This window comes from Triticum dicoccoides, chromosome 6B (genome assembly GCF_002162155.2).
Source record: "Triticum dicoccoides isolate Atlit2015 ecotype Zavitan chromosome 6B, WEW_v2.0, whole genome shotgun sequence".
NCBI classification, from domain to species: Eukaryota; Viridiplantae; Streptophyta; class Magnoliopsida; order Poales; family Poaceae; genus Triticum; species Triticum dicoccoides.
Genome location: NC_041391.1, coordinates 205,915,238 through 205,940,848, shown reverse-complemented (window position 1 = coordinate 205,940,848; position 25,611 = coordinate 205,915,238). Strand labels below are relative to the sequence as shown.

Genomic DNA, 25,611 nt, shown 5'->3' with positions numbered 1-25,611 from the left:
AAATAAGCAAACAACACATACAAAACAGAATCTGTCAAAAACAGAACAATCTGTAGCAATATGTAACTCTCGAGTACTTCTGTAACTCCAAAAATTCTGAAATATTACAACAACATGAGCAATTTGTGCACCAATCCAGAGCAAAAAGAATCAGATCAAAAGCACATTTCAATATAATCCTGGAAATTATTTACTGGGCGCAAAAGTTTCTGTTTTTCAGCAGGATCAACACAACTATCACCGTAAGTTATCCTAAAGGTTTAACTTGGCACAAACACTAATTAAAACATAAAACCACATCTAACCAGAGGCTAGATGAATTATTTATTACTAAATAGGAACAAAAAGCAAAGAACAAAAATAAAATTGGGTTACCTCCCAACAAGCGCTATTGTTTAACGGCCTTAGCTAGGCATAAAACACGAATAGATCTAGGTATTGTCATCTTCTCCCTTTTGGTGATAAAGAGATAATTTATTATCCAGAGTGCTTATCTTTCTATTTTGTGAAAGCACGTGGCAATTAATGGTGGAAGAAAGATTAAGCACACTTTGAAAATTTGCATCTAAGCTAGCCTTCATTTCTTCAATTATTTCATTTTGATAAAAGCACATAAGGGTAGTTGATTCAACATTTTCACCTTTGGGGTGCCCAAATATAGCTTTCATCTTTTCATAAGTATCAGTGGCATCCCCTTGAAGAAAACCATTCTCAAATATATAATCAAAAACTTGCTTAAAAGAAGGGCGTAAACCAACATAAAAGCTTTTCAAGTATATCTCGATTTGATATTGAGGCACATAGCTGGCTCGGATCCTAAACAACCTATCCCAAGCATCTTTCAAAGACTCATCAAGAAAATAATGAAAAATTCCAGGGTCATCTTCATCAAAATTGCTAAAACTCTCATTAATAACCCCAATAGGTCTTTCTGTAGCATCATTATTTATGAGCTTAGAGAGAACAAAGGGGCTATCCAAATCATTAAAACCCAGGAGAAAACCCTTAGCCCTTTTTGATTCGGCCACAACGATAGGGAGGCAAACTTAGGCAAACAAGAGGACAATGAGAGAAAAGTAAAATCTTTTTGAAATCATTTTAGAGGTAGGAAGAGGAAAATGAGAGGCGAATGGCGAATAATGTAATGCAAGAGATGAGAGTTTATGATAGGTACTTGGTATGGCTTGACTTGGCGTAAATCTCCCGGGCAACGGCGCCAGAAATTCTTCCTGCTACTTCTTGAGCTTGCAGTTGTTTTTCCCTTGAAGAGGAAAGGGTGATGCAGCAAAGTAGAGTAAGTATTTCCCTCACTTTGAGAACGAAGGTATCAATCCAGTAGGAGACAACGCACAAGTCACTGAATACCTGCACAAACAATAAAACAAACTTGCACCCAACGCGATAAAGGGATTGTCAATCCCTTCACGGTTACTTGCAAAAGTGAGATCCGATAGAGATAGATAAACGGTAAAGTAAATATTTTTGGTATTTTTGGTTTATAGACCGGAAAGTAAAAGATTGCAAAATAGTAGATTGAAAACTAATATGATGGAAAAAGACTTAATATGATGAAAAAGAGACCCGGGGGCCATAGGTTTCACTAGTGGCTTCTCTCAAGATAGAAAATAATACGGTGGGTGAAAAAATTACTGCCGAGCAATTGATAGAAAAACTCATAATTATGACAGTATCTAAGGCAATGATCATGAACATAGGCATCACGTCAACGGTTAAGTATACCGAAATGATTCTGCATCTACTACTATTACTCCACACATCAACCGCTATCCAGCATGCATCTAGAGTATTAAGTTTAAAAAGAGCGGAGTAACGCATTAAGTAAGATGACATGATGTAGAGGGATTCAATCTTGCTTAGCTTTGGGTTCGATCTTGCGGTGTCCTTTCAGTGCTTAGCTTTGGGTTCGATCTTGCAATACATGGCTTCTTGCCCCTACTGTCACTGGGAAAGGACACCGCAAGATCGAACCCAAAGCTAAGCACTTCTCCCATTGCAAGAAAAACCAATCTAGTAGGCCAAACTAAACCGATAATTCGAAGAAACTTGCAAAGATATCAAATCAAGAATATAAAAAATTCAGAAACAATTCAAATAATATTCATAGATAATCTAATCATAAATCCACAATTCAACGGATCTCGAAAAACACACCGCAAAAGAGTATTACATCGAATAGATCTCCAAGAACATTGAGGAGAACATGGTATTGAGAATCAAATAGAGAGAAAAAACCATCTAGCTACTAGCTATGGACACGTAGGTCTGTGGTAAACTACTCACGCTTCATCGGAAGTGCAATGGTGTTGATGTAGAATCCCTCCGTGATCGAATTCCCCTCCGACAGGACGCCGGAAAAGGCCCCTAAATGTCATGGGTACAGAAGGTTGCGGTGGTGGAAAAGTGTTTTCGTGGCTCTCCCTGATGGTTTTGGGTATACGAGTATATATGGGCGAAAGAATTAGTTCAGGAGACCCACGAGGGGCCTACAAGGCAGGGGGCATGCCCTACCCCCTGGGCGTGCCCTCCACCCTTGTGGCCGCCTCATGGCTCCTCCGACTTCATCTCCAAGTCTACTGGTTTACTTTTGGTCCAAGAAAGATCATCGCGAAAGTTTTATTCCGTTTGGTATTCCTTTTCTGCGAAACTCTAAAAAAGGCAAAAAACAGAAACTGGCACTGGGCTCTATGTTAATAGTTTAGTCCCAAAAATAATATAAAATAGCATATTAATGCATATAAAATATCCAAAACAGATAATACAATAGCATGGAACAATAAAAAATTATAGATACCTTGGAGACGTATCAACACTTTGCCCACAAAGGTATGGACAATGGAGATGATTTTTTTTCTTCAACCACTTCATTTATTCATCGAACGATTCGTCCTCCGGATGACGAAGATCTTGTGGTGGCTGCACTGATCATTCACGACCACATTGAATGGCAGCGGCCTCGGTACAGGGGGTCAGCCCCTGCCCGTGCTCCCAACCTGAACTACAACAGTGAGAGAGGCCACACCCTGCTCTATGTCGATTACTTTGCGAATACCCCGCTCTTCAAACCGGATAAATTCCGTCGCCGTTTTTTATGGCAAAGCATGTGTTCAATCGTATCCGAGAGGGAGTGGTTGCTCATGACCCGTACTTCGAGTGCAAAACGGATGCCCTTGGCAAGCTTGGATTCTCCTCTTATCAGAAATGCACCACGGCCATCTGCATGCTTGCATATGGAATTTCACGCGATCTGCTGGATGAGTACGTGCGCATGACTGAGTCCACATGTCTGCTGTCACTGTACAACTTCTGCAAGGCCGTGGTGGCAGTGTTTGGCCCTGGGTACTTGAGGCAGCCAAATGTCGCTAATACAGAAAGGCTCTTGGCAATCAACGCCGATAGAGGCTTTCCAGGCTTGCTTGGCAGTATAGATTGTATGCACTAGGAAAGGAAGAACTGTCCATTTGCTTGGCAGGGCCAATACGAGGGGCATTGTTAAAGCGTGCACTGTCATATTAGAAGCGGTGGCTTCGCATGATCTTTGGATATGTCATTCTTTCTTCGGCATGGCAGGTTCTCACAATGATATCAACGTGTTGTAACGTTCTTCAGTCTCCGCAAGGCTTGCAGAAGGCCACTCCCCACCAGTCACTTTGAGATCAATGGACACCACTACAACAAGGAATACTACCTAGCTGGTGGTATATATCCTCAGTGGTCAATTTTTATGGAGACAATCTCGAAACCCCAAGGTGAGAAGAGACAGAAATTTGCCCAAATGCAAGAGAGTGCTAGAAAGGATGTGGATCGTGCTTTTGGTGTGCTCCAATCCCGATGGGGTATCGTTCGACACCCTGCACTGACATGGGGTGAAGGGAAGCTTTGGGAGGTGATGACTACTTATGTGATCATACACAACATGATCGTCGAGGACGAGCGTGATAACAATATCTTCGACCAAGGATTTGATTTTCAAGGTGAAAATGTCGAGCCCATGCACCAAGAACCGGCCACTTTTGAAGAGCTTATCCAATTCCATCGTGAACTACGTGATTGGTACACTCATTTATCTTCAAAATGACTTGGTTAAGCACATGTGGAATTACATTGGCAACCAATAGGATGTATTGGTTCATGAGTGTTATTCAAGACAATTTTGATTTGGTTTAAAACTATTTTTATTCGAGACAATTAATATTTGGACATGCAAACTTGTTTGAATTATGAATATATGACATATTGTCCGTGGCGGACAGGATGAGGTCAAATGATGCGTCCGCATGTTGGGCGCACGGCCATCGCATCCCAGGAGATGCCCGGACATGACCCCATAGCCCTACCCAAATGGACAGAATTCGAGCAAAACGGACGTTCGGATGAAGTCATGCGCTGGAGTTGGCCTCACTAGAGGGGAGCGACGCCGACGAGGCAACGAATGAGGCATACGATGGCGAGCCAGCACCAAGCCCGCCATGACCTCGAGCTCCAAAGCATTGTGGGACAACCTCTCCACCGAATAGAAGTAGGAGTTGTTCGACTTTGCGGCCGGCTTGCCGGCCCGATAAGCTAGCCAGATGTAGGATGACTTGTCGGCGAGCTCACTAGAGGGGAGCGATGCCGACGAGGCGACGAAAGAGGCATACGATGGCGAGCCGGCACCACCGACATCGCTGGTCCATGCGGCATCACCTTGGAGCAGGCACGGGCACTTCAACACCATGATGACAGGAGAGCAGCAGGCGCCGTGGGTGTCGGCGTTTAGGCAAACGCAAGAGAAGCAAAGTTGAAACCTTTTTTTAAATGTATGCGGACATGGATGGCCGACTCCTGTAACGCGGCCGGCCCAGGTATTGCGCAGGAAAGCAATCATGCCGCGAATGTACATGCACACGTCCACCCGTGTACCAGCTGGATAAGGACGAGGGCCACGGCGCACGTGGTGTTTGACGAGGGACAGCTGCGCCCCTCGGTCAAGGTCCAGCGCCGACCGCGCCACTTGCCGACTCGCGGCAGCGACTTTTCCGTCCCACGACGACGCCCCCGTCAAGATCCCGGGCCCGCCGCGACGTGACTTTGCTTTCTCGCTGCCCTTCCGCCTCGATCGTGCCGGATTCTCGTCTTTACTACTGTTCACTCAGGCACGCCGGGCCCGTCGGGTAGGGTGAGGGGCCGTGCCTCTCGTGTTGACGCGTCTGGCTTTGCTGCCCCTTCCGGCGCGGCGGTCGGACGAAGCGCCCATGCGTGTCTAACGTGGAACCCGCTGCCATCTGTCCTCGTTCTTCAGGGTCCAGAGCGTCCGGCACAGTGCATGCATGCACGCACCAGGGTCAGAGTAAAATCAGAGCTAGGTCACGGGCTTTTTCTTTGGGCTGGATACCACTTGTGAACTGATCGGTTTGGCCTAGCCGTGGAACCAGCAAAGATTAAGACATGACAGCGACCACAGTCCACGTACGAGTAAACTTATTCCTGCGCTTCTCCCCCTTTTTCTCCCCCCTTCATTTTCAAGATTCACTCAAGTGTGCAAGTAGACGATCCGTCCATGGCAGCAAGTCGCCGACGCGGCCTCATTTTTCCAGCCGTCCCTTGACCGCACTGCACCAACAGGTAGTCGTGCCCGACAGTGTCACACACCTTCGGTCGTTAGCGTTGCAGCCAGTCAGTCACTCAATCGACCCACCGACACGCTCGGCGTCGAAGGCAAGCAAAGGGAGAGAAGCAAAACCTCTTTTTCTCTCGGCCGCAAGTTCGTTAAAAACCTCTCCTCGGTGCATGCACGAAGCTGTGGGCTTCGGGCGGCGCCGCATTGCGGGTGTCAGAGCTTCGTGCCCAAGGCCAAGTTTTCCTCCTCGCATTCATTAACCTTGTGCTGAAGCGGGGCAAAGCGTTCCACGGTGGGGCCTCGTGTCATGGGCGAATTGTTGTCCGGTCAATCGCACGGGCCGGAATGCATTGCGGCGCCACTCGGGTTCACATGTGCGCAAACTGTGCTCCGACAGGGCGCTGCATCTATTTTTTCTCTTTAATTATGGAGCACGTACTCGGGATAAAAGGTGGTGGGTGGATCGGTCGGATGTTCCTGGCTCAGTCGTCCGCTCACCAAAGCTGGTCATTTGTGTCATCAATTTTGCATGCATTCCTTGGCCATTACAGTAAAATTCTTGAAAGAAGGCAATTTTTTTTGCCTCATATACTAATTAAGAGAGGAATAGAGAGAAAGTTACAAGAAACAACACACAAAGTGATTACGAAACTACTATGCAGACGATACTTGCTGGGACGAAAACTGGACGATGATGAATCCATTGGCTAGACATAGTTTGCTCATTTGCATGGACGGCTTGATTAGCAGTGTCGTGCAAGAATCGGCCACTATGTGTTGTCTATGTAGCAGCGCTCAAGTGATTACTCTCCTGATAAGATGGCACCTAATTTTTTTTGCACCCCATGGTCACCAAAAGATGAGCTTCATCTTTTATGGGGGTGTAGCAATATCAACTGCGCAACACTCTTGTTGCGGAAAATTCGTGCATTTTTTTCATTCCATTTGGTCCAACATACGTGTATGGTGATGGAAGCCCATGTCCTTCCTATTGGGGTTGGAAGAGTCCGACCGCTTGATCCACCAATCTTTGATGGATCTCTCAAGATGCCAAGTGTCGGCGTTGATATTTTCTAACTGAAGCCAATCCTTACTCAAGATCCAAAGCCGTATAGTGAAGCGACATTTGAAGAAAAAGATGTGCACCGGATTCTTGCTTCCACTTGCAAAGAGCGCAAAGACTACAATTCGGTGAACCAAGCTTGCCAAACCTATTGGCAGTCCAAAGCCTATCTGAAGTGGCCAACTGAGAGAAGAATTTAAATTTTTAGGGGGTGAGTGATAAGTTTTCCACACCTCGTGCTCCATGGGGAAGTAGAAGGTTCACATGAATTGGGCCGCGTAGTCAAAAGCCGCAGAGTATTGCCCATTGTTTTTGTGCTTCCACATGATTTCATCTGAAAAACATGAATGATAGTCCAGAGGGTCACAAATCGGCGGATCTGCTCCAGAGTGAAGTTTGCTGACAACTTGACCTTGGATACCAAAGCATCATCAGAAAGAGCCTCCTTGATCTTCTTACTTTTACTCGATGAAGCCACAAAAATGAGGGGCGCAATCTCCTCGGTCTTCCCATTATTGATCCATGGCGCATCCCAAAATCAGCGTCTTCAGACCATTCGGAACGGTAATAGTGGTAGAAGCATAAAGGAGGTTAAGATCTTGCTCGTCACAAGGGTTGGCCATTATCAATTCATACACACATGTATGCTCTAATTTATTTACTTTTTGCAGGGAAACTTTCAATCCATTCATTATCAATCATGACGGTACAACAAAAGTGGAAATATTACAAATTTCACCTAGATCCGTAGACTATCTAGCGACGACTACAAGCATTGAAGCGAGTGGAATGCGCGCCGCTGTCATCACCCCTTTCTCGCTGGAGCCGAGTAAAACTTGTTGTAGCAGACTGTCGGAAAGTCGCTGTACTAAGGCCCCATGGGACCAGCACACCAGAACAGCAACCGTCGCCGATGAAGATAAGCGTAGATCGGAAGGATCCAATTTAAAGACACACGAACACAGCGCGAACGAAGATCTGATCTGTGTGGATCCACCAAAGACAACTACCGAATGAATCCTGTGAGATCCGCCAGAAACACACCTCCGCACACCCTCAAACGGTGCTAGTTGCATCGCCGGAATATGGGCTAGACGGAGAGAACTCTATTCCATCTTCATGGAGCCGCCCTTGCTTCATCTTCCTGAATAGGAAACAAGCCTTTAACGGATAAAAAAAGGCGTAAAAGTAAAGGAGTCTTCCCGCCAGCATGGACCGAGATCCACCACGTCTTCATGGCCTAATGCCATAGGGGACGAGGTAGACCTGTAACGATGCCGGCAGGGAGCAAGAAACCCTAGCCCCCTTGACCTCGTGAGAGATACAGGCGAACGGGTACTGGGATACACTCATACACAGGTATGCTCTATTTTATTTTTATTTTTTGCATCATGCTCTAATTGACTCTAGCCAAATAACATTAGCTGTACTACTAGTAAGTATAGTAAAACTTGACCATCGGGTGCCGGAGAACGAGCCAGTTCATTCTGGGTAACAACGAGGTCCAAGTCCTACGTGTAACCATTCTTCCTCTGTTCTTGTCAACACCGAAGTCTCTGCAGTAACGTGCCAACGGTTCACTACCCGTTCTGTCCTGAATTTCCTCCGATTCCCTCCATTCTTGCAATACAAGTCTCCGTAACTACCATGGGATGCTACCAGTAGTCCAGTACCCAGCCGCCAGGGCCATCTTTGAATACGTCCTCTCGGACCCGGGTCCCCCGAGGCAACAAGAAGAAAACGTCCGGGCACGTACCGTAGGCCGGTAGGCGTAGATCAGATCAGTGATAGTACATCCGGAAATTCCTTCCTAAAAATTGCTAGTATTAGAAGAGAAGCCAACGTCTACGTCGGTCAAGAAAAGGGGCACAGCCAATAGATTACTCCTCATCATCCGTCGTAAACAACGTTGCATCTGGGCGTGGCATTGACTCGTGTGGTTAGCTCACCGGTCTTCTTCCCGAAAGGCAGGCATGTTATGTTGGGTTAGAGTTTGGGCACCCAGGAAAAGAGCGGCACTACAAAATAGCTCGCCAGGGTTTAATATGATTGGAATAAATCGTTTAGTAAAATTAATTACCAGCCAAACTTTTACTGTAATAAGATGCTGTTTCCCAACAAAAAGGAAGGAAGAATCGGGGAAGTGTTTCCCTCGAATATGACGGGAAAGAATCGATTCCGTAGTCTACTCGAGCTCAACTAAGCAGAAAACAAATGGTTAGCCCGCCAAAGTTTTCCTAACAGAGCAAAGTTTTCCTAGCAAGGCACCAAAAGAAAAGGCTAGAGTCAACAAGTCTTTCCTGTCCCCCTCTTTCCACTCCCTCCCCCCTCCCCCCTCCCATTTGCTGCACGGGGCAAAGCCTAATCGCAATCAACCTAGAGTAATAACAACCGAATGGGCCTTTTTTTAATATATCGTTTTTGCAAGAGTGAGTCGAGCAAAAAAGCAAAGGGAATCCTTCTTTTCGCTCTTTCTCCCCGTGCATCTCGCAAGCATGTGTGTGTGGTTGTTAGACTGTATTTACATGTATATATTGTAACGTTGTATACCACCTCATTATATATATATGTGATAGGCCACCCTTAGAGGGTTGTGCTGGTTCCCCCCAAAGCCTATTGTTCATGTTCAGTCGGACTGGGGTGGCGAGTATCGCAACCTCAACTCCTTCTTTCAGTCGCTTGGGATCACTCACCGTTTAGCATGTCCACATACACATCAGCAGAATGGTTCAGTAGAACGTAAGCATCGTCACATTGTTGAAGCTGGTCTGACTCTTTTGGTCCATGCATCTGTTCCGTTTCGTTTTTGGAGTGATGCTTTCACCACTGCATGTTTTCTCATCAATCGTACTCCCACTCGTGTTTTGAATATGAAGACTCCCATTGAAGTTTTCCTTAATGAACAACCGGACTACACCTTTCTCAAGGTGTTTGGGTGTGCTTGCTGGCCCCATCTCCGTCCATATAACAAGCGTAAGCTCGAGTTTCGTTCCAAGAAGTGTGTTTTTCTTGGTTATAGCTCTCTTCATAAAGGATACAAATGTCTTCATGTGCCCACTAATCGTGTCTACATCTCTCGGGATGTTGTGTTTGATGAGCATGTTTTTCCCTTTGCCAAACTCCCTGTGTCCACTACCGAGCCACCTGTCATGCATTCATCCTCTGTTGCTTCTGACCAATTTGATGATGTTGCATATTCTCCTCTATTGTTGCCTAACCATGGTGCAGGCACTGGTCGTGGGGCTCGTTTGGAGATTCTGGAAGTGCCATCTTCCTCTTCGTCGCCATCGCCTTCATCCTCGGCACCTTCTGTTGTGCATGAGGAGCACATGGCGCCCCTGCATGGCCTCGGTTTCCGTGCTCATGCACGGCCGATCGACGTCCTGGCCCGGTCGCCTCTGGCTTCTGGGTTGCCTTCGCCATCGTCGCGCCCTGCAACCCCGCCGACTGGGCCGGCCTCCTCGGTCCCCGTCTCGCCCAGGGCGTCGGGGCAGTCATCACCAGGCCTGGCCTCGCCCGCCCCTGCCTCGCCCAGGGTGTCTGGGCCCTTCTCACCAGGGCCGGCCTCGCCTGCTCTCGCCTCCCCAAGGCCGTCTGGGCCGGTGTCACCGGAGCTGGCCTCGCCCACTCTCGGTTCGCCCATGGCCTCTGAGCCCCTGTCGTCGGGCCAGTCTTCGCCATGCAGCCCGGAGTCGTCTGTCCCGAGCTTGCCTGAGGTGATTCCTGCATCTCCGGCGACCGTCACGTCTCCGTCACCTTCGCCTCCGCCGGCTCCTGCTGCTGCTCTACGTCCACATACGCGCAGTCGGAGTGGCATTTTTCAGCCTAAGCAACGTCACGATGGCACAGTTGCTTGGTTAGCGGCGTGCATGTCTGCTGCTCTCGCAGATCCATCCTCTGAGCCACGCACGTATCAAGCTGCTATGCGCATTCCTCATTGGAGAGAGGCCATGGAGCAGGAGTATCAAACGCTTCTTCGCAATCAGACATGGACTCTTGTTCCTCCACAATCACGGGTAAATGTCATTGATTCCAAATGGGTTTTCAAAGTGAAGAGGCATTCTGATGGGTCCATTGAGCGCTATAAGGCTCGTCTGGTTGCTCGTGGTTTTTGACAGCGTTTTGGACTTGACTATGAAGACACCTTCAGTCCAGTGGTCAAGCCTACTACCATCAGACTTCTTCTTTCTCTGGCTGTTACTCGAGGTTGGTTTCTTCGTCAGCTTGATGTTCAAAATGCTTTTCTTCATGGTGTCTTGGCAGAGGAGGTTTATATGTGCCAGCCTCCGGGTTTCTCTGATCCGGATCGCCCTGATCATCTCTGTCGTCTGTCCAAGGCAATTTATGGTCTGAAGCAGGCTCCTCGTGCTTGGCATGCTCGTCTTGCAATGGCTCTTCGTGCTCATGGTTTTGCATCATCAACTGCTGACTCCTCATTGTTTCTTCTTCAAAGGCCTGAGGTTACTATGTACTTGTTGGTCTATGTAGATGATATCATTTTGGTCAGCTCCTCTCAGTCGGCTGCTACTGCGCTTGTTCGCTCACTTGGTGCTGATTTTGCGGTCAAGGACCTTGGGAAGCTTCATTACTTTCTTGGTGTGGAGGTTACTTCTCGTGATGCTGGCCTTGTTATGACGCAGAAGAAGTACTCTCTGGATTTGTTGCAGCGAGCTGGGATGCTTAAGTGCAAACCGACGACTACACTCATGTCTACCACTGATAAGCTCAATGCTGTTGATGGTGTGCTTCTTTCTTCTTTTGATGCGACAGAGTACAGGAGTATTGTTGGTGGGCTCCAGTACTTGACGATCACGCGACCAGACATTTCCTATGCTGTTAACCGAGTCTGCCAGTATCTGCAGTCACCGCGTGACACTCATTGGTCTGCTGTTAAGCGGATTTTGCGCTATATTCGTTTCACGGTGGCTCATGGTTTGCATATTCGGCCGTCTGACTCTGGTTGTCTTTCAGCATATTCTGATGCAGACTGGGCTGGCAATCCGGATGACAGGCGATCCACGGGGGGTTATGCTGTCTTCTTTGGCTCTAACCTGATTGCCTGGAGTGTTCGGAAACAGGCTACTGTCTCGCGTAGCAGTACTGAGGCTGAGTATAAGGCTGTGGCTAATGCCACATCAGAGATCATCTGGGTACAGTCCTTGCTTCAGGAGTTAAGTATACCCCAATCACAGCCTCCTGTTCTTTGGTGTGATAACATCGGTGCTACATACCTTTCTGCAAATCCGGTATTCCATGCCCGAACGAAACACATTGAAATTGACTATCACTTTGTGCGTGAACGTGTCTCTCAGAAGCAACTACAGATCAAGTTTATTTCTTCCAAGGATCAACTTGCTGACATCTTCACCAAGCCATTGCCTTTGCCACAGTTTGAGACTTGCAGGCGCAAACTTGCCCTTCTAGATTCATTAGAAAGTGGCTAAGATTGAGGGAGGGTGTTAGACTGTATTTACATGTGTATATTGTAACGTTGTATACCACCTCATTATATATATATATGTGATAGGCCACCCCTAGAGGGTTGTGCTGGTTCCCCCCAAAACCTATTGTCTTACAGTGGTGTACTTCCTTTTCCTTGACCCGATCACCACCGCCACACTCCCCGAACCCAAGACAGAGGCAGCCGACATCCACCGCGCCCCGTCCCCCACCCACCCGTTGGAAAGATCCCCGCGCAGATTGCCATGCCATGCCGCTAGTAGCACCAACACCCAACAGAAAACGTCGCTGTGAAGTCAGTCGTCACCGCCGATCCCTTCTCCCCCTCGCGCGCGCGTGCACGCACCCTCCGGTCTCCTTCCGGTGCCTCCACCCCGTCCGCATGCTCGAATTCCACGACCCCCATCCCCGTTTCTTTATTCCGTTTCCTTTCCTCCGAGCCCTGCGTGGCCAAGAAGAGGACAAGCGTGTGAGTTGTGATGTGATGTGAGCCGCTTCGTCCTCTTCTTTTCCTCCCCCTCGTAGTAGTACGACCTGACCTTCCTAGCTAGCGACTTTGCTAGACCGCTAGTCCTGTGCTTGGCTATATAACACGACTGCTCCACGCCATTCTCCTCTCACTCGGAACTCGGAAATAGTTCTCCATCCCAAGCTTCTCTTCTCCCTTCTCTTCTCCTCTCGCGCGCGTTGCCTCGAACCGGAAGGAACAGCGTCCATTCCATTACAGTAGAGCTTGGTGTTTGAGAGACGATCAATCCGTCGTCGACCAATGGATCCATGGGTCAGCAGCCAGCCTTCGCTGAGCCTTGACCTGCACGTCGGCCTCCCGCCGATGGGGCACCCGCACAGCCACCACCAGGCGGCGCCGATGGTCGCGCTGGCCAAGCCCAAGGTCCTCGTCGAGGAGAACTTCATGCAGCTCAAGAAGGACCCTGAGGTAGGCACACACGTCCATACAGAAACAAATCAAGAACGCCATGATTTTGATTCTGCTTGCTTGGGTTTATCTGCGAGCTTGAACTGAATGTTTTTGTCGGTATATAGGTTGCGGTTCTTGAGTCGGAGCTACAGCGGGTCAGCGAGGAGAACCGGCGGCTGGGCGAGATGCTCAGGGAGGTGGCCTCCAAGTACGAGACCCTGCAGGGCCAGTTCACCGACATGGTCACGGCCGGCGCCCACGCCGGCGGCAATAACCACTACAACAACCAGCCGTCCTCCGCGTCGGAGGGCGGGTCGGTGTCGCCGTCGAGGAAGCGCAAGAGCGAGGAGAGCAACGGCACGCCACCGCCGTCGCACCAGCAGCAGCAGCAGCACTACGCCGGCGGCCTCGCGTACGCGGCGGCGCCGGACCAGGCGGAGTGCACGTCCGGCGAGCCGTGCAAGCGCATCCGGGAGGAGTGCAAACCCGTCATCTCCAAGCGCTACGTCCACGCCGACCCCGCCGACCTCAGCCTGGTGGTGAAGGACGGGTACCAATGGCGCAAGTACGGGCAGAAGGTGACCAAGGACAACCCCTGCCCCAGAGCCTACTTCCGGTGCTCCTTCGCCCCCGGCTGCCCCGTCAAGAAGAAGGTGCAGAGGAGCGCCGAGGACAAGACCATACTCGTGGCGACGTACGAGGGCGAGCACAACCACAGCCAGCCCCCGTCGTCGCAGCCGCAGCAGCAGAACGACGGCTCCGGCGCGGGCAAGAACGCCGGGAAGCCACCCCAGGCGCCGGCCACGCCTCACCACCCGCAGCAGCATCAGCAGCAGCACAAGCAGGAAGCGCCAGCGGTAGCCGTCAGCGGCGAGTCCGCCGCCGCGGAATCCGAGATGATCCGTCGGAACCTGGCGGAGCAGATGGCCATGACGCTGACGAGGGACCCCAGCTTCAAGGCGGCGCTCGTCACCGCCCTCTCCGGCCGGATCCTCGAGCTATCGCCGACCAGGGACATAAATTAATCCCCGCATTAGAAGACACTGCGCGGCTCAAATTTTCTTGCGGTGGTCGATTACTTCCTCCGGCATTGCTGCCTTCCTGCCCCTGCCGCCTCCGTCAAACCACGCAGAAAAACCAGCGAGAACCGGAACGCCTGACCAACGACGAAGACGCGATCGGTTCCGGCGAGCCGGGAACGGAGCCGCTGCTCCTGCTGCTCGTGTAAATACATCGCCAACACGAGGGCGGCGAGGGAGGGTGTAGCATGTAATGTACTCTAGTAGATGCAGTCAGTCATTCAGGAACACGCGAAAGTGTGCAATCCTTTTTTTTTCCTCACTAGGCGAAATATTCGTTCCATAATTTCCATGGAACTCGATTCGATTCAATGAGAAATCAAAGTCACCGTACATTCTCAGTTCAATCGCTCAAATTTTGTCAATGCTCAATACACATGTGCTGCTGCAGCGAGACATCCTCTGAACCAAACTACTACGGGGTATAGTACAGTAGCAACGAGAAATCTCGCGAAGTCGCGAGCTGCGAAGAGAGGAAAATGAGTTTGACGATCTTATCCGGAAAGGGTCCACGTAGGCAGTAGCTGTAGTAGACTCTACTGGACCCAGCTCGCCGCCAGAATACGCTGGGAAGAGGTCGGAGAATACGCGAACGACCCGGGGTGGTCCCACACAGGTCGGCCGTGTCCCACGTGCGACGGAGTAGGAGTTGCTACGGTCGCCGGGGGAAGCAGGGAAGCTGGGTGGAAACGGGAGCCCGGACGGCGGGCGGGTGGGCCCGTGGATGGCTGGCTGGCGCCTCACGGATGGAGTGATTTGTCAAAACACGTGCGGTCGGCGGCCCCGCTTCGACGACGCTGCGGGAGGATCGTTGCAACCACGCACCTCTCCTCTCTGAATCTCTTTTATTTCTCTTCGGCTTTGAAACGCACTTCTATTGTTTTAAAATCTTCGAGGGTACTGGCCTCCAGATCTGCGCGAGATACCGTTTTCTTTTAAATCCCCGGGTTATTTAACAATAGTAAAAAATATCTTAAAATAAAGTCTATAATGATTGAATAAAAATACAAATAAATTCTATAAGTTTTTTTTAAAATATTCTGTGGTTAAGCATATCAAGCTTACTTAATATTTAAGAAGTAGACCTTCAGATTCAGAACTAGCTAATTCCATCTTTTAGTTGTTGTGAAAAGTGGTGCCTGTAAAGATCATGCATTTCAGTCAAATTTAGCTAGGGCTCTCTGATTCACAGGATTATCCTGGGATTTGGCTTCTTCAAAAAATTCCATCCTTACAAAAATACCTAAAAATATTAACACTTCTTTCTCAGGTAAGCTTAACTGCGTGTTTGGTTGGCATAGTAAGTTTGCTACACTTCGTCACACCATAATTTAGGCAAGTTTGACCGAGTTAGCCCATTTTTGGTGTGCAACCATACTTATGGAAAGATTCCTTTCATGTAAAGTAAAACTAGGCCTCAACTGCCATTGACTAGGAAAAATGTGGTAAGATTAACTCATGTGTGACAAACTATGACGTCAATTTCGATCGCCTAACCTTAGAAATGTATGACAAAAAAATGTGGCAACTGATGAAAATCTTGGTATATGAACCAGATATGCCCCAAATCTCCCAACCTCGTAATCTTGGTACATCTTCTATATCTAATAAATGTCTAGCCCTCACTAACGTTTTTTCAACATGCAAATATGTTACCCCATCATTCAACATGCATGGGAAAAGAGCCACCTCAATATGCACGCATGCATAAGTTCAAGTTCCTACCTCATCATGCAAACATGCATGAGAAATTTTATTTTATTCATATTAAATAAATATTTTACAACTATACAAAAATCAAACACAACAAATAATTATTTCTAGTTCTAATTCTCACATTATTTCAAATATTCATGTTCGATGCAACCAAATCTCATTAAAATATATTATAAAATATTTCCGCAACAACGTGCGGGGTATCATCTTGTAATTAATAATGTCAAAATCATCAACACTAAGAGTGACAACAATGTCAAGAATGAACAAGGACAAAGCTTTTGGAGTTTTTCTTAAGACATTCAAGATGGAATGTAGGTGAAATACAAGTAATTGCACACTTGATATACTAATCTTACATATTCTTCATGTTTAACTCCATGTCTTCTCGAATTGTGATCTTCTCGGGACTTGGCACTCTAATTGTGCATTGGGAACTTTGAAGATGATCTTTGGAGGCTTGGAGATGTGAAAGATGCAATGTGATGCCTGAAGGAAATATGCCCTACAGGCAATGATAAAGTTGTTGTTTTATATTTCCTTATTCATGATAAAGGTTTATTATTCATGCTAGAATTGTATTGATCAGAAACTTAAATACATGTGCGAATACATAAACAAATACCGTGTCCCTAGTGAGCATCTACTAGACTAGCTCGTTCATCAAAGATGGTTAAGGTTTTCTAACCATGGACATGTGTTCTCATTTGATAACGGGATCACATCATTAGGAGAATGATGTGATGGACAAGACCCATCCGTTAGCTTAGCATAATGATCATTCAGTTTATCGCTATAGCTTTCTTCATGTCAAATACATGTTCCTTCGACTATGAGATTATGCAACTCCCGGATACCGGAGGAATACCATGTGTGCTACCAAAGGTCACAACGTAACTGGGTGATTATAAAGATGCTCTACAGGTATGTCCGAAGGTGTTTGTTGAGTTGGCATAGATCAAGATTATGATTTGTCACTCCGAGTATCGGAGAGGTATCTCTGGCACCTCTCGATAATACACATCATAAGAAGCCTTGCAAGCAAAGTGACTAATGAGTTAGTTTCAAGATGATGTATTATGGAACGAGTAAAGAGACTTGCCGGTAACGAGATTGAACTAGGTATAGAGATATCGACGATCAAATCTCGGGCAAGTAACATACCGATGGACAAAGGGAACTACGTATGTTGTCATAACGGTTTGACCAATAAAGATCTTCGTAGAATATGTAGGGGCCAATATGGGCATCCAGGTTCCGCTATTGGTTATTGACCGGAGAGGTGTCTCGGTCATGTCTACATAGTTCTCGAACCCGTAGGGTCCGCACGCTTAACGTTCGTTGACGATATAGTGTTATATGAGTTATATGATTTGGTGACTGAATGTTGTTCGGAGTCCTGGATGAGATTACAGACATGAAGAGGAGTCTCAAAATGGTCGAGAGGTAAAGATTGATATATAGGACGAGGGTATTTGGACACCAAAAGTGTTTCGGGTAGTACCGGGTACTTATCGGGTCGCCCGTAGGTGTTCCGGGCACCCCGACAAAAATATGGGCCTTATGGGCCAAGTGAGAGAACACACCAGCCCACAAGGGGCTGGTGCGCCCCCATAGCTGGCCGGCCCTAGGGGAGAAGGAAAGTGGAGACAAGTGTTGGTGTCAAAACCGGCAGATCTCGGGTAGGGGGTCCCAAGCAGTGCGTCTTAGGATCAATGGTAACATGAACACGGGATTTTACCCAGCTTCGGGCTCTCTTGATGAGATAATACCCTACATGCTGCTTGATTGACTATAATGAATATAGGGGTTACAAGAGTTGATCTACCTCGAGATCATATGTTGTGGTCTAAACCCTAGAGGTATGATGAATAATGTCATGATCCTCTATCGACTAGCCTAGCCTCGGGTTATATAATGTACCATAGGCCTAGGGTAACAAGAGTCCTAGCCGAATACGCCGGTGGGGGAGGAGTCCTTGTCTTGATCACCAAGTCTTGTGGAATCTTCCTTTTATGCGGCAACTGTCCGAACTGGCCCATGAGTATACGGCCATGGGGGTCCTCAGTCCAATCTAACTGATCGGGGGATGACGTGGTGAGTACCCCCTAGTCCAGGAAACCATGAGTAGCCCCCTGAACCGGTCTTCAAGTTGGGGACGCTCCTCGATTCTTCCGAACTGTTCTTCATCTTCGGTCATCGGTCTTGAAAACTGGTTCAACAAATCTTCTCATCTTCGATCTTGAGGATCGTGAAGTAAATCCAAAGAGTTTATATGTCGGGTATCCGAGGAGCCCCTTTAAGTTTCTGGCCTTTATCAATGCCTTGTTATTATTATGCCACACCTCAGGTTTGAAGTTATTCCCGGGCGGCAGTGTCCTCTTGCGTCCGAGCTCCAACGCCAGATTGCATTCGAGGTATCTTTTGCAGCCAAGCACCAATGCTAGACTGCTTCCGAGCTCCAACGCCGGAATGTATCCAAGCTCTAACGCCGGATTGTGTCCAAGCTCCAACGTTGGACTGTATCCGAGCTCCAACATCGGACTATATCCGAGATGTCATAGATCATCTGGATTCAAAAAGTTGAAGGAGTTTAGCCGAGCTTAATGCCGGAAATGCCCTCTATGGAGCCAGCCACTGGCGCCCGAGCTTAATGCCGGACTGCTTCCGAGGTGGTGCACCATCCCTCACTGTGGGCTGATTTTTTGATTGGTGCAATTTATTCTCTGCCGAGATATATAGCCAGTAGCCCTCAAGGTGTGTGCGTCGGTCTAAAACCCGAGATGCACTTGAAGGAAAACATGAAACCGCTGATCCTAGTTGCCCCTAAGACTCAGGTCGATGCGCGAAATCGGCCTGAGGATCAACTCCTAGCTCGATAGCATACATAGGAATAGAAACGCGGTGTGCAAAGTCCTCGAGACTCAGGCCGACCAACCTGAGGATAATAATCTCCTCGAAAACTATATTGCACTTTAAATTTTCTGCATTGGACAGGCAATGCAGTAGCCACCGAGACACTGGTCGGGTGGCGACACCAGATCAGGGGATCGATGTACCCCTTTAATATTTGTAAATAATAAGCACGAAGCCCAGTAGCCCCCGAGCCTTAATATGGGCACGGGTGGCCGAATTAAGGATCGATATCCAAAGTAAAATCACAAATTATGTGTAATGATTCTATGTATCCAAGTACTCTACATCATCAATGCTCGGATCCGCATTGTACAGAACTTTGTTGACCGACCATCGGCTTCAACCTCCTCGGCCAGTAGCCGGGGAGTGTTTGTCCCACGTTATAAAGCCTTTATGAGGGCAAAGATTTACAGCAAACAAGGCAATCCGGCCATACGGTTTTATAAACAAAGGTACACAAAGAGACATGTTATCTTATTGTTTTAACATAAGAAACATCGTCCAAAGAAAATAGTCCCGCTATCGGTTCCTTTCTTTGGGTTGTCATGCTAAGCATGATCATGATACCTCAGCTCCAATCAATGTGGGAGGAAAATACTGAGGAATTAGTTCGGGAAAAGCTTCCAAACTCTGTGGTCTAGATGAACCCAAATTTTCACTTCCATTGCGACCATTTATAATCTGAAAGTGGCCCATCGTCAGCTTCTACCCCCTTGTAGATGCTACGCAGGGTGTTTCCGGAATAAAAAACAACCCTTAGCTGACATCTCGGTGCCCGAAGGCGGTTGTGTTGGCGGAAACGAGGCAATCAGATATGCGGGCTTTATAACTTTCACTTAGTCATAGGAGCTTAAAGTTGGGAGGCCAGCAAGTAGCCCCCCGCTTAGTGTTCGGCGTCAGCCGAGGTCAAGCCGTAAACACTTCGGCCAATGTTATGAACGGCCCGTCATTTAACATAGTCATCGGATCGCTGACCAGTTTATGCTTATTGTGACAGTCAGCTTTCGGCTTTCTCCACGGAGGTGCTTAACCATTCGAGCTGGAAGCACAATCTTAGTGGTTCTCCTTTTGCACACCTAACCGAACAAAGCAGAATGTAGGAGGCAAGAACAGGAGCCGGGCAACCCAACTATCGACCAAAGACACAATTTGAAACCGATGCATATATAGCAATATCCGAGAATTTTTGCCGAATCTCTATAGGTGTCCGGCGTTGCACTGCGAGACTTATGCGGAAAACACACAAATAGTTGAAAAGTGCCATAGGATTAGAAAACTAAAAAAGTCAGTAAAAACTCAACGTCCGAACTAGATTAATTGTTCGGTGCCAATCAGAAAATTGGTCTTAGAGAAAAAATTGTGCTTCTGTCGTGCTTTAACATGACACATCCTATCTCAATACTTCAAGCGGGTCAGCCTACAGCTTCAACCTCCTATCCCGAAGGCGGAGTACTTCTCGCTAGGCCAGTTTAGCAAACTTTAGCGGCTTTGAGAGGGAAATCCGGCTATTGACCACACACTCGCATCGAAAAAAGGAGTGATAGAAAAAAGACTTTGCAACGACTAGGAAGAAGAACACTTATTATAAAACAGCTCACATAAATTGAAGAGCCCCCGAGTGACTTGGGTAAAAGAATTTTATGTATAATGATTGTATGTACCGAAGTACTTATATCATATCTATGTTCACCCGAACTTTAAACGCGTCTTAACCGACTGTCGGCTTCTCCCTCTTTGGCCAAGGGCCGAAAAGTGTTATGCACTTCACCTGTCGAGAATATCAGGGGTGTTTCCGATAACCAGGCAATCAGGCCATAAGGTTGTAACAGACAAAGCGCGCTCTGGGAACTTATGCTATATTACTAACAAAGTGTAAGAAGCATCTTTGAAGAAAATAGTACCCCCACCGATACCTTTCTTCGGTTGCTCGTTGCTGCTATGAGACTTGTGCAATAGATTTTTTGTACTCATGAGTTCCGTTGTGTGCCGACCATAATTGAAAACAATAAGAGCGCTAGCTTTCGGCTTCACCCAGTCTGAGGTCCGGCTCGGGTGACCCGATCATGACAATCGCAGAGGTGCTCCCTTTACTACCTAGCCGAACAATCGGGAACGTAGGGGTAAATACAGGAGCAAGGCAACTGTAGGATCTTGAAGTATGTCTAGAGGGGGGTGATTAGACTACTTGACCAATTAAAAACTTAACCTTTTCCCAATTTTAGTCTTTGGCAGATTTTAACTATCTTAGCACAAGTCAAGCAATCTACACATAATTCAAGCAAGCATGCAAAGAGTATATGGGCAGCGGAAAGTAAAGCATGCAACTTGCAAGAATGTAAATGGGAAGGGTTTGGAGGATTCAAACGCAATTGGAGACATGGATGTTTTTTCGTGGTTCCGATAGGTGGTGCTATCGTACATCCACGTTGATGGAGACTTCAACCCATGAAGGGTAACGGCTGCGCGAGTCCATGGAGGGCTCCACCCAAGAAGGTTCCACGAAGAAGCAACCTTGTCTATCCCACCATGGCCGTCGCCCACGAAGGACTTGCCTCACTAGCGGTAGATCTTCACGAAGTAGGCGATCTCCTTGCCCTTACAAACTCCTTGGTTAAACTCCACAATCTTGTCGGAGGCTCCCAAGTGACACCTAACCAATCTAGGAGACACCACTCTCCAAGAAGTAACAAATGGTGTGTTGATGATGAACTCCTTGCTCTTGTGCTTCAAATGATAGTCTCCCCAACACTCAACTCTCTCTCACAGGATTTGTATTTGGTGGAAAGGAGATTTGAGTGGAAAGCAACTTGGGGAAGGCTAGAGATCAAGATTCATATGGTAGGAATGGAATATCTTGGCCTCAACACATGAGTAGGTGGTTCTCTCTCAGAAATGGTAAATTGGAAGTGTAGGTTTGTTCTGATGTCTCTCTCCAAGAATGAAGAGGAGGTGGAGGGGTATATATAGCCTCCACACAAAATCTAACCGTTACACACAATTTACCAATCTCGGTGGGACCGAATCAACAAACTCGGTCGGACCAATTTAGTAAACCTAGTGACCGTTAGGGTTTTCGGTGGGACCGACATGCAACTCGATAGGACCGATATGGTTAGGGTTAGGGGATAACGTAATCTCGTGAGACCGATTACACAAACTCGGTGAGACCGATTTTGGTAATAAGCTAACCAGATAGTTGGTCAGGTAAACTCGGTGGGACCGATTCGCTCATTTCGGTGAGACCAAAATGTTACAAAAAGAAAACAGAGAGTTTACATTGCAATCTCGGTGGGACCGATCGCTCACTTCAGTTAGACCGAAACGTTACGAAGGGAAATAGAGAGATTACAATCCCATCTCGGTAAGACCGAGATCCCTATCGGTGAAACCGATTTGCCTAGGGTTTGTGGCAGTGGCTATGACATCTGAACTCGGTGGCGCCGGATAGAAAGAATCGGTAGGGCTGAGTTTGACTTTTGGTTTGGGTCTTCTGTGGATATGAGAAAGTAGTTGAGGGTTTTGGAGCATATCACTAAGCACCATGGAGAAAGAAACTCATTAAGCAACACCTCATCCCTTCTTGATAGTATTGGCTTTTCCTATAGACTCAATGTGATCTTGGATCACTAAAATATAAAATGAAGAGTCTTGAGCTTTAGAGCTTGGGCCAATCCTTTTGTCCTTAATATTTTGAGGGATCCACTTTCCTCATCCATGCCATGCCATTCATTGAGCTTTCCTAAAATATTTGTCTTGGAATAGTATTAGCCCAATGAGCTATATGTTGTTAGGAATTACCAAAACCACCTAGGGATAGTTGCACTTTCAATCTCCCCCTTTTTGGTAATTGATGACAACATATAGATCAAAGCTTCGACAAATGATAATAAGAATGAAAAACATCGTCGCTTTGAGAAGTATGTGATAAGCAAGAGCTCCCCCTAAATTTGTGCATAGTTTAAGATTTGCTTTGGACTGCAAATGCACAAGGAGTTAGGATCATGGGTTTACTCTTCCATGTCACATATATCTTGGTGGAGCGCTCAAAATAATAAAGATTGAATACATGCACTCATCACCAAGCAAAGTGAATGATCATATAGATATAAATGGGGTAATGTCATCCAACAAGCATAAATGTAGCTTATGATCAAACACATGATCATCATTGTCTCACACAGGAAATAACGAGGTATCTCAAGCAAGAAAAAGCAAATAAGGTTCAACCACCAAAACAAGAGAGAACAAAAGCAAACTCTCTCTCTCTCTCGAAGCCTATGATCTATACATTTTTCTCCCCCTTTGGCAATAAGTTACCAAAAAGTTCATAGAAAATGCATAGTGATAGATCGACTCTCAGGCTTGATCTTGATGTGGTGGTGTAGAGATAACTCCTCGGATGAAAGCTTCAATAGATGTGGATGGAGCTGGAGGTGTAGGTGTTGAAGCTGGTTGCACTGGAGCTGTAGGACCTGTAGCTGGTGCAGATGAAGTGGCTCTGGTGTCTGTCACTGGCACTGCAGCTGATCTCTGAGCTCTAGGCACTCTGGCAAATGCATCTGTGGTTGTCTTGCCCTTCCTCTCCTGCATGTCATCCTGAAGCTGCTCAACAACAGACTGGATCTCAGTTACTTTTACGTCCAAGTCATAGAACTTCTGCTCCATGATCCTCTTGAGGCTCTCCTGGTTTTGAGTCAAGGTGGCCAGCCCTTTCTCAATCCTCAGAGAGGATGCAATCAAGTAGCCTAGTTGACCTTGTTTGCTCTTCAAAAAGTACTGAGTTGCCTCTTCCATGGTTGGCATCTTGGTAGCCTTCTCTGTCCTTGCCTTCTCCTTCTTCTCTTGTGCTTGCACTGAAGATGGTTCATCCTCATTCATCACTACTTCGTTTTCCTCAAAATCTGGATAGATAGCAAAGTGTTCCTTATCCAACTGGTATGTGCGTGTGCCCATCTTCAAGTTAATCAGCTCCTGGATTTGTGAGGCATACCCACAACTTCTCTTCTGGTCTGCTGTTGTCCTCTTGATTGTCTCAACTATGAGGCTCATGACCTTGAACTTCTGAGGCACATCAAATATGTGTAGCAAGTTGATAGCATGGCCTCTGATCATGTTGTGGTCACCTGACTTGGGCAAGAGAGTGTGCCTAAGGATCCAGTTGATGGTTGGCAGTCCTGACAGAAGATAATGTACATATCCAAACTGGTGAGTTTCAAGTGCTTTATCTGGGATCTCCTTGTACATGTGTGCCATAGAATTGTGATCCTTCTTCTTCTTGGCATAGACATCCAAGTCATCTTCACTCTCCTTAGGGGCATTGATCAGATTTGCCCATTCCTCAATTATTGATTGGTACCTTGTACCTTCAGACATCCATACTATCCTGCCATCTGGATAGAAATGTGCTGTGGAGTAGAATTGCATTATGAGTTCATCATTCCACTTTGTGAACTTTTGTCCTACAAAGTCTGCAACTCCACAAGCACTGAAGTTGTCATACACTCCAGGATAGTGTTCCTCATTCTCCTTGATGAATTTCCAGTCCACCCACCTCATGTCACAAACTATAGGCTTCTTGTCCAGCAACACAGTCTCATAGAAATCCTGTTGTTCCTTAGTGTGGAACCTGTAGTCAACAGCAGTCCTTCTCCTTATTGCATATGGATCAGAAAATCTCCACTCTCTGAGCCCTGCATCCTTCCTCAGCTTCATGTTCTCAGCCACTGGATGAGCATCATTGTGGTCTGGAATCTTAGGTTTCAGCTTCCTTAGAACTTGTCCTTCAACTTCTTCTTCAGCAGCAACTTCAGGCACTGGGGCCTTTTTCTTCTCAGCAGCTGGTATGCTCCTGGTATTCCTCTTAGGTGTAGTCATTGGCTTGGAGGCATCTTTGGGTGCTTCTTTGGGCTTTGATGATGCAGCCCCTGACCTTATAGCATCACCCATAAGCTTTTGAGCCTTGGGTGCTGGTGCAGCAACCTCTTCTTCCTCCTCCTATTCCATCATGGAAGGCTGTCCAACAACTCTGGCCATGGTCTTCTTGACCATTTCCTTCCTCTTCTTCCCTTCTGCAGCAGCCTCTTTGGGATCAGATGTCTCTGGCACATGAGTAGAGGCTCTGGCTTTGGACATGGGAGTCCTCTTTGCAGGCACCTTGATCTTCATACCAGGCTTAGTATTTGCAGCTGTGCCATACTCCTTTCTGAGCACTTTCTTCTTAGAAGTGGCTTCATCCTCAGCTGCCACATAGTCTTCATCCTCAGATTCTGAGGTCTTCTTCTTTCTGGCCCTGGTGGCAGCTTTGGGCAAGTTGCTTGGGGTGCTCCTGCTGCCATCATCTGAGCTGCTAGAGGGACTAGTGCCCTCACTCATGTGAATCTGCTCTTCTGAATGGTTCTGGCTGTCACTTTGGTCTGACATACTACAAACACTGACTGCTGATCTTGTGAATAGTTATAGATGAGATAGAATGGATGAGCATCACAAAATACAGAGGTTTTTGCAAAAGAATGATTCAAAAACTTAGTTTTAGTTTTCCACAGAAAGCATTTCGGATCAACCCCGATTTGTAAACTCGGTGATACCGAAGCAGCTTTTGGAACCTAAACTAGTGAACTCGGTCAGACCGAGTCACAGTTCGGTGGCACCGAGACTGCTAGGGTTTCACAAAGTCCTGAACTCGGTCACACCGATTTGCAATTCTCGGTCAGACCGAGAATTACTTGTGCAATGGCCTTAGCCGAATCGGTGGAAGCGAGTTCTACAACTTGGTGGGTCCGAGATGGTTTCGGCGGAAACCTAACCCTAAATTTCCAAATCTCATCTAGTCTAAGGATCGTTC

At 47.1% G+C, this 25,611-nt stretch overlaps 1 protein-coding gene across 1 annotated transcript; it reads left to right on the top strand.

The window, feature by feature from the left end:
• Positions 1-12,746: 12,746 nt before the first annotated feature.
• LOC119323592 (WRKY transcription factor WRKY71-like) lies at positions 12,747-14,147 on the top strand. The gene is made up of 2 exons (XM_037597285.1): positions 12,747-13,077; positions 13,185-14,147. Exons 1-2 carry the CDS (start codon positions 12,910-12,912, stop codon positions 14,082-14,084), a joined length of 1,068 nt encoding a protein of 355 aa, XP_037453182.1. The 5' UTR covers positions 12,747-12,909; the 3' UTR covers positions 14,085-14,147.
• The last annotated feature ends 11,464 nt before the right edge of the window (positions 14,148-25,611 follow it).